Source organism: Leguminivora glycinivorella, chromosome 22, assembly GCF_023078275.1.
Source record: "Leguminivora glycinivorella isolate SPB_JAAS2020 chromosome 22, LegGlyc_1.1, whole genome shotgun sequence".
NCBI lineage: Eukaryota > Metazoa > Arthropoda > Insecta > Lepidoptera > Tortricidae > Leguminivora > Leguminivora glycinivorella.
The window spans coordinates 1,847,210-1,857,372 of NC_062992.1; the positions used below are offsets into that span (position 1 = coordinate 1,847,210).

At 36.5% G+C, this 10,163-nt stretch overlaps 1 protein-coding gene across 1 annotated transcript; it reads right to left on the bottom strand.

Annotated features, from left to right (window-relative positions):
- Positions 1-2,367: 2,367 nt before the first annotated feature.
- Positions 2,368-4,882, bottom strand: LOC125238065. Its single transcript, XM_048145354.1, has 3 exons — positions 4,799-4,882; positions 3,668-3,734; positions 2,368-2,728 (listed from the first exon to the last, which is right to left on the bottom strand). Exons 1-3 carry the CDS (start codon positions 4,803-4,805, stop codon positions 2,368-2,370), a joined length of 435 nt encoding a protein of 144 aa, XP_048001311.1. The 5' UTR covers positions 4,806-4,882.
- Positions 4,883-10,163: the final 5,281 nt, after the last annotated feature.

Consider the following 10,163-nt stretch of genomic DNA (forward strand, 5'->3'; position numbering starts at 1 on the left):
CCTGCGGCCTGGTGTGAAAACACTAGAGGTGAACAAAAGACAAAATACAAAAGACAAGACCGTCGGGCCTTCGGGCCCTGCGCACCACCAAAAAGTACTTGTACATGTAAATAAATAAATAAATAAAATATTGGACGACACCTTACACATATCAACCTAGCCACAAACTAAGCAAAGCTTGTACTATGGGTGCTAGACGATATACATACTTATTATACATAGAAAACATCCATGACTCAGGAACAAATATCTGTGTTCGTCACACAATTAAATGGCCTTACCGGGATTCGAACTCAGGACCGCGGCTTAGCAGGCAGGGTACTATAAACTACGCCAGACCAGTCGTCTACGTGTAATTATATAGCTAAAAATGTACCAACATCTAAAGTAGGTCCGTAATTACGTATACTGTCGCTGGCACTCATAGTACAAGCTAGTCTTACAATTAGTTTGAGGACTTTCAGGCTAATAGGTTTGTTGTATTGTATGGGAGGTGTATTTCAATATATATATTTAGGTATTTTTATATATTTATAACTAGAAGTTTTTGACACCCATAGTAACTACTAAAATTTTGAATGAATGAATGAACATTAAAAACACCAAATTCTCAAGCAACTGTTGTCGGTTCCATTTATTTACTGCTGCCGCGCCGCTACAGATTCTGATTTGAGAATATTAATATGTTACTTTACTGAATTTGAACTACAATGAATCATTAATTATTGCTTGGTCTTAGTAATAAAAGTATTATGCGTAAGTTTAATGTTTAAATTTTGCATACGATGGCCTTAAACGAATCGAAAGAGACAAGATTGCTTCGGTATGTTATATGCGGCCGCCGGTGCCATACATTCCAATGCATATTTGAGGAGATGAATATGTTTTACTATAGAAAATGTATATTTATAGTAATCTTTATTAGTTAGTCTTAGCAATTTTAGTAATTTTTGTCGGTTTTATGCTTTAATTTTTGCATACGATTGCCTCAAACGAATCGAAAGAGTCACGATTGCCGACAAGTTTCAGTACATTGCCAGCCGTTGCCGGCGCCATTGTTTCTAATGCATTATTTGATAAGATGAGTAAGTTTCACTCGGGATAATGTATATTTATTTGAATCCTAATTAGTTTATCTTAGTGTTTTAAGTAATTTTTGACAGTTTTGTGCTTTAATTTTTGCATACGATGTCCTCAAATATGAACAATCATTAATTTTTTGTAAAAAATGCCACATTATTGAATTTTTCCAGCTGGTCATAAATAAATAAATATGTTAGTTTTTTACAATATTTAGATAATTCACCACTAGATCTGTCTAATAATACCATTTTATGGTACAGCACAATACAATTTTTGTGAGTAATTGCTAAACAAAGACTACAAAAAAAGTCATTTTTGGCCCGAATGGAACGCTTTTACCGCAAAAGTGGCGCCACCTGTAGCAGCCAATTATATATGTCCGAGTAATGGCTACTTTCCTCTATACGGTCATATTAAAATTGTCTATGTAGGTATTATAGTTACAGATATATAAGCCGCCGCGCCATAACACTTTTCGTTACACCTGGTTTTCGGTCCGGTCACTCTACTACGGGTTTTTAAAGACATTCACCTAACGTTTCACGTCAAAAATATACTTTTAGGCGCGCGAAGGAGGGTAGATCGCGCGCTGTCTACGCAACGTTGACATCCAACCGCGTTCTTCAGTTTTCCGTGGTCATGTCGAAATATCGGAAGCTTGACAAAAATCAAAAAGGTAATCAATATCGGGATATTGATTGACCGGGGTCATTAATATTTATTTAAGTCTAATTTTTTTGTGTCTGACGACGAAAGTACCTATTTAAACATAAAATTCACTATAAACTGAAATAAAAAAAAAATAAAAAAAAAATCAGTTTATAGTTAAAATAATAGTATGTCTACTAAAAAAAACACAAATTAAAATATTTCCTATGTAATAATTTAATTTGGTCTTAGAGTGAACATGGTGGCGCCATCTCTCTTCGCTAGCTCGTAATCACATGGTTTGATTCAGTTAGGAGGTCGAACTAGTTCCGGTTCTACCTCAGAGATGGCCAGGAGGCGCCGTCAGCCTTCGGTAATTGTGTCATTTATACTTGAAAATTTCGACCCTTGCCGCCGTGACCAGTTGGCCGAGTGGTTCAGGCATCCGTGGCTATAACGGAGTACGCTGGTTCGAATCCAGTATTGGACACTTGCAGGCCTTGGTCATTTTTTCTTTGTATATGACATTTATTTCAGTTTATAGTTAAAATAATAGTAGTATGTCTACCAAAAAAAAAACACAAATAAAAATATTTCCTATGAAATAATTTAATTTGGTCTTAGAGTGGATAAAATTCACTCCCGTCGTTTCTTACAAAACACCTTCGCCATTTCCAACACCGTATTCTCATTCTGTTTCAACACGGTTGCATTAAAAATTCTCGTCTCCCTCCCAACTTTCACACAATGTTCCGGTATCTTCTCAATAGCCACATATTCCTTCTTATCAAGTGAGAATTTTCCTTTATAATGCTTCAACTTCATATGGGAGAAACTGCTGGTTGTTCCTTTGACGGTGGAGTTTGGGTCTAAGCGGAAAGATACACAGAGAATGTGGTTGATGTCACTGCATGCTCGGATTATGAAGTTTTCTGGGTATTTTAGGAGGAGGTATTCTACTTCGGAGCGAGTGACGTTGCCCCAGTACCAGTCAAATCTGAAAAGTAAAACATTTTTTTTATATACTACGTCGGTGGCAAACAAGCATACGGGCCGCCTGATGGAAAGCGGTCACCGTCACCTATGAACGCCTGCAACTCAAGGTGTGTCACGTGCGTGTTGCCAACCCATTAGAAACTTGTACTGTACACTCATTTTTGCTGTGTTTGGGTTGCCCAAAGCACACTGGACGTCATCATCATTATTGGCCACGTCATCTATTGCAGATAATTGTTGCAGCGTCGAGTAGAATCAAGTGATATGGGGAGGTAGGTTGCATGTCTACGATGGCTAAAGAGTCCTATACTCGTATATAGTCAACCAATTGGAACCCTAGGCCACTCTACAACCAAGTCAAAATGACAAGCAGTTAAGTAGGATATTTTTTTTACTATATAATTATTAACCTGTATCAAAACAGGTATCGCAGATGTGGGTGTAAAGGCAGCCAAGCTCAAGTGGGATTGGGTAGGACACATCTGTAGGATGCCTCCAGACAGATGGGCCAAAATAGCGACCGAATGGGCACCACAAATTACCCGAGGCCGAGGTAGGCCAAAAATGACATGGCGGAAAGACCTGGACTCATTTTGTGGCGATTGGCGGGAGCGTGCAAACAGCCGTGACGAGTGGCGGAAAACAGGGGAGGCCTTTGCCCAGCAGTGGGAAATAATATAGGCTATAAAAAAAATGATTTATAACGTCACTATGCCATAGTTCTACCGTGACCCAGGGTTCCAATTGGTTGACTGTACCATAACGGCATTTTCTACCACAACGATCACAAACATAATCAGGGTTTCACCTAGGTCTTCTTTTTCCTCTCTGTTCTTCTGTTTTTCCTTTTATTGGTCACTATCTGATCTATTCCATTGTATATATTTATTAACGAATAACAAAATATAATAGTCAAGTAGTCGTTCTACGTTCAACTTACTTTGGTAATTTACAATAAATTGAACAGAAATCTTCGTTGTGTTCTGGATCCTTGTCTCTTCGGCAATCTGTAATCGATTGATAAAATAGTATTTAAGTATAGTTTTTAAGACGAACAGAATTTTAAATTATATGCTATGCTAGGTTTCCAGTAACTTTAGGGTGAAATCACATCTATCAGCATTGAGCCACTTTTTATTAATGAGAAATCGCTCAGCGTCTTCATAGTACGCTTACGCATTGGAAAGCTGAAAGCATGTCTACTCATGTTCGTACGAGCGATTTCTCATACACCAAATGCGGCTTTGCTAATATATGTGATTTCACCATTACTAGGAACGCAGTCATCACTTCGGTTTGTCGCAAATGTCAAGGAAAATGATGGATCATCTGAGACATGATACGAACAGGAAGGAAATGAAGGGTGATGTTAAGTGACGGTACGTTGACGGCCGATCGTAAGATCAGGGTGGCTAGCCGAATGGCACAATCGCTCACGAAACGCTCACGAAACGAAGCGCTAGTAGATATCTATCTCTATCGCGCTTGCGTATTGGCGCGACAGAGCCAGCGGCGTATCGCTTTCGTTTGGCGTCGGAGAAATGCCATTCGGCTACGGGGCCAGGCCCCGTCGTTTCGTGAGCGTTTCGTGAGCGATTATGCCATTCGGCTAGCCACCCAGGAAGGAAATGAAGGGTGATGTTAAGTGACGGTACGTTGACGGCCGATCGTAAGATCAGGGAGATTGCTATACTATTATCAACGTGATTTTTGTGATTTTCATTTTATTCGACAGGACGTTAGTGCGTTTTCACATTATCCGATCCAATTCCACAATATTGTATTGTATTGTATCGAATGTAGGACCGATAGTCCATATATTTTGAGCCATCATCTTTGATTTTTCCCTTTGAAAACCTTTCTACAACCGATTTAGGCAACGCATTTAGGCTTCAAAGAGCAGGTAAATAATAAATATATCGCATTTTGTTAAATATCTTTTTTATCCTTTTTTTTAAATACATAATACATCAATGAATAAGTGTGAGGGGAAAGTGGGGCATAAACGAGCGTCATGGCTTAATGGTATTGCTTAATACATTATTAGATTTATTATAACAAAAAAACTTACCTTGCATTTTGCTTCCAATATAAAACTTTAAAACAATAATATTTTAATTTGAGTCCATCAAGGCATCACCAAATATTTGTCGAAAATATTACTAATTATTTATTAGCACTGCCGTTCATAATTGCATAGATTTAAATAATTAATATTTGAACTAAGTATAGTTTAAATAACGCCTTTATTGTTCAGTATTGTTACTTAAACTAAATGCATGTGGTTAAAATATACTCATCATTCCATAGTCCAGTTTTCCTGTATTTTATACGTATTAGATACATGGAGAAATAAACTAGTTTTACCACAATATAAGGATAAATAAATGATCTAATATGAAGTACACTGGATTTATTAAAAATATATCTCTTTTTAAATAGATACTTTAAATATTATAGGACATTCTTAGACAAACCGATTAAGCCACATTACTCGTAAGCTCACAAAGACTATAACTAAGTATAGTTTCGTGGGTATCAGCAAAATAATTATTTAAGACGGAACAAAAGCAATTTGGGAATTTTAGTTAAATATAATAGTGTTATTAACCCTTAATTTGGCAGAGACTCTGGTGACAAAAATTTTCCGATTTTACTTAATATATTGAATAACAGGTGTTTTTAAAGCGTCCGAAAAATATTTAAATAAATCTAGATTTATTAGTTTTGGAAAAAAAATATGTCCGCCACAGCGGACTCTGCCAAATATTGGGATAAATTAATATGTCCGCTGAGGCGGACACTGCCAAACATACGGTCATTTAAAATAAACAAGTATTTCTTAACATATATTCATTTTAAAAATTAACAAATATAATAATTTTGTATGAAAATCAAACTGACACATATTTATAGTCAAATATCATTATTTTAACTTTTTTCCGACTTTTTGGCCAGGTTGCACAGGCCGTGATCACGACAGACTGATGTGACAGTGATGTCCCAGCAAAATGTCGTCGAAGATGTAAACAACACAAAACTACCCGAAATTAATTATATAAATGTTCGGGGCAGACAAAGAAATTATAAATTTTGATCTACCCGGTTTTCTTTAATGTTTATTGCCCCTCGCGCGACATGTAACATTCACAATATCCGCGCACTACGTATACCTAAAAGTGCCAAAATTTTAACTGCTTGGTCCAGGACCACACGCTGTTGGATTAAATAAAAAATCTAACCATAAAAGCAGGCCACCAAAACAAGAAAATCAAAATAATAAACAAAACAATATAATAATTTGTTACAATACGTGTCACCGCAACATTGGCATAGTCCGCCACGGCGGACAAATCGTATTTAGTATATATTTGGCACTGTCCGGTGCGGCGGACAACTTGTTTAGATGATGATTATGAGTATTAGAAATTGAGAAATAAATTGAAAACATAACCACTTGCAACTATTATGTAATATATTTTATTATTTATACAACAGAAATACCCTGTTCTTACAAAAACCAAAAGAAAAACGCATAAATATTTTGCTAAAAACAGTTGACTTCTGATGCGGTGCCATCTTGACGAGGAACTGTCAAACGAGTGTTGACAGTGGTCAAATAGTATTTTTATACGAAGCATGTATCATAAAAGAGTCTCTTTCCATATGTTAAATTAAATAAAATTCTACCTAAAAAGCGAAATATTTTTTTTTTATCACCTGTCCGTCCCACCGGACTTTGCCAAATTAAGGGTTAACTAGATTTATAGAAAAATCTGTCTATTAAGGACAACTCAGTTAAAGTATATTGCGAAAAATCTTTGAAATCGAGGTTCCGCTTGTTGTGAATGAAAGGCGTTTTAGGCACCAGTCCGAAAGGGCGTGGGTTCGTAATGTTCGTATCCCACCGCTGTCACCATGTTGTGAATGAAAGGCGTATTCATAGCAACTGATTTATTAGGGTTCCGTAGTCAACTAGGAACCCTTATTTTAATTCTACCCGCCAGTACATAAATGTATATCTTGGTATGAATACCCACACAACACCGCTCTCGACTGTTTCTTCTTTCAAAAGATAATAAACCGCAACGAAATTTTAGTTGTTTTGGCGTTACCAATTTCGAGTTCCACACCTTTTTTGCGCCATAATAAATAAGGGCGTTTTTGGAAATTTTATATGAACTCTTATAGCGTTTTTTAAAATATAAATATAAAAAAATCAAAACGGTCCGACACAAATAAAACAAATAATAATCTTTGTTAAAAAAAATAATTGCTCTATATTCAAAAAACCAGGAAGACAATTGTCGATATCCTTTGTATGGAAAATTGACCCCTTCCGTAAGACCAGCACGGGAAGCATGGTCGCGCGATAGACGATAAAATAGCAGGCCGTCCCTATCGCACTATTTGTAAGTGCGATAGGGACGGCCTGATATTTTATCGTCTATCGCGCGACCATGCTTCCCGTGCAGGAATATTTATAATAACACTCTCTCACCAATTAAAATTGCGTTTTTATCGCAACCTTCCCTTGGGTATGTTCATCATAATATAGGTACATTGTATTATCGAAAACTATTTAAAACCAGCTCTCTGATATCTGATGCCAAACAAAATTAATCACGAAACTGAATCCACATCCCGCGTCAAAGGATCCATTCACTCATTTCAATCATTCAGGAACTTCACTGTACGAGGAACCTTTTAGGCCGTATGGCTATTAAGTTACAGGTTATTTTAGCAATGTTGTGGGTAAGCGTATGAAATGATTGAAATTGTTTAAGTTTTTTGTGATTGCTGGCAAATGTGAGTTAGTAGTTTCGTTACTAAAGTTGGTCCAGGTGACTTAGTACTCGGATATGATAGGTTTTTTTTCTTATTATACCTTCACAGTTTCAGCAGAAAGTGAAAAGTTTCAGCTGAATCAGAAATCGGGAAGTGGGTCAAAACTCAAATTTAGCTTTTAAGTTTTCATGCACACTAACATACTAACTAGCTGGCTAAACGTCTTATAGACGCGTCGGGTGACCGGAAGGCTGGGGCTTACCTTGCCCAGCGCATTGGCATTGCCGTTCAGCGCGGCAATGCTGCCAGCCTTCTGGGCACCCTACCGGTCGGCTCAGATTTAGACACAATTTTTTATTTGTAGGGTTTAATTTCATAGGTAGTTTTAGTTTAGTTATAGTTTTATTTATAAGTTCATAGTTAAGTTTTTTTTGTAGTAAAATTGTCTAGTTAAATTTGTTTGTAAGCAATAAATATGTACTAACAAGTGAAGTTGAATAACAGCTTTTATAATATACAAAATGTAACCTGTGCTAGCGGCTTGTATCAAATTTAATTTTAGAAGTACTCAGAGAAAAGTGACCCCTCCTTCAACCAATTTCTACTTATCGTTGTTTGCGTTTATTAATTGCTATCAACATTATCGTTATCGAAGAAAAACTGCCCTCAAAGACGTACAAATTAATGAGAAAACGTATCTTTTTTAAGTTCGTGGTAACTTATTATTTAGGCGCCATAAATAACCAGACCGAATATCTGTGTTTACAGCTTTTATTCAAATTGTCTTGTTAGTATGTTAGTGTGCGTCAAAACGTAGAAGCTAAATTTGACCCACTTCCCGGTTTGCGATTGAGCTGAAATTTTGCACACATGAGTAAATATTACGTGACAATGCAATATTATGGTATCATGGAGCTGATCTGACGATGGAGCAGAAAGGTGGTCATAGGAACTCTGTTGTGAAACGTCGTATGCCCATCAAGTAAGGAGTTTTTAGAAAAGCCTCGGAGAGCAGTAGATGACTGTTGAAAGAAAGGTACAGTCGGCGATAAAAGCTTGTGCCAAAAATGAAATTTTTGCAAAAAACTTATTTTCCTTTTGGTCACAAATCTCAAAAGTAACTAGTTATCCAGGTTAATTTTACTTTCATAATCTCCATTTTAATGTGACATGGAGTCTTGCAAGATTAGCACTCTATTACGAGCAATTATCAAGTTTGATAGGACCCCCGGGCCCGAGGGAGCAGTTACCTCCGCTGCCTATTTAACTTTGCCGGGTAGCAGGCTCCGAATGACATGTAATAGTAATAGTTTAAAGTGTCAGTGTTCTTATTTTTTTTTTTGTCCAAGGCTAAAGAGGTAAGGTCAATACGGACATGGGGTCTCATCCGGAACATCGTATAATTAATGTCAAACCAAAATCATAGATGGCGCTACGTGCCACGATTAGCCATTATGACTTATTTAATCAATAAATTTAAAGGTCTCAAAGGTATTATTTTAGTCTCATGCATTAAGAATATCATTCATTTAATACACAAATCCACAAAAACACGAATTCAATGCAATATTTTTCAAAATTCGAATCTAAAATTTATTACACGACTGAATACAACATCAGCAAACTCGCATTGAACGTTATTGAGTCGTCTAAGTATTATTACCTCTCGTCACTAGATGGAGTGACTGTGCATAACGTACGTGATATAATTAGAATAGCCACTTGAGTTCGGGCTAGTCATACGCTCAAAAAACCAGTGTAAGGGTGCTCTCCGGAACCATGATCTTCTTACGCGTCGACGGCACATTTTAGACTGGTTACGTAGCCGTATTCAACTCGTGTGCACTCCGTAACCACATGGTATCGTTAATGAAACTTATGAATGAATGGCGTTGTTGGTAAAACGAAAAGCAATATGTGAAGCCTGGCGTCCACTAAGCGATTCGTCACATGCACGCACTTTCATAACAAATTCAGAAGGCGAATTAACCCTTAAATGCATGATTACGACCGTGGGCCTGAATAACCCGAAAGATTTTTTGATGTAAAAACAAACCAAAAATATTATATGACTTATTGTAATTTTTGAACAAAATTCTTTTTTTTTATATTTTTTTTTAAATATTTCTCACATAAAAATCAAATATTTTAGTCTCTAAATTACTGTAAGTAATTATTAATGTGGTTCTAGATAGCTAATATATATTAAGCCACGGACCATTAAAGATACGATGCATATACACCGTGGGCCTGAATAACCCCAAAATTTTCAGTGTATTCCTGACCACAGTTAGAGACTACAATCACATATCTGGAATTCTGGATATCGCCTAATAGTTTCAGAGCTATTACCAATTTAATAATTTATTAGCATTGAATAATTAAAAAAAATAGTATTATGAATTTATGATTTACTATTTATTATTTAAGGATCAAATGGCGGAAAAGTGTTAAAAAAAAGGACTGATTTTTTTATAAAAAAAACTAAAAGCCGTAGCACCCTCGGAGTAGTCTACTATTCAAATCAAAACCTTCTTAACTGTATAATTATGCAATAAAAACAAGGTGAGACAAAATTGGGGTTTTTGCCGGCCGGCGCCGCGGCGGTGCGGACACGAGTACACCGGACGCGTCTGTGTGCGTTAGCA

Coding starts and splice junctions, on each gene's coding strand:
- LOC125238065 (XM_048145354.1), bottom strand. Junction 2,729..3,667: donor ATTTATTGTAAATTACCAAA/GTAAGTTGAACG, acceptor TTTACTTTTCAG/ATTTGACTGGTACTGGGGCA.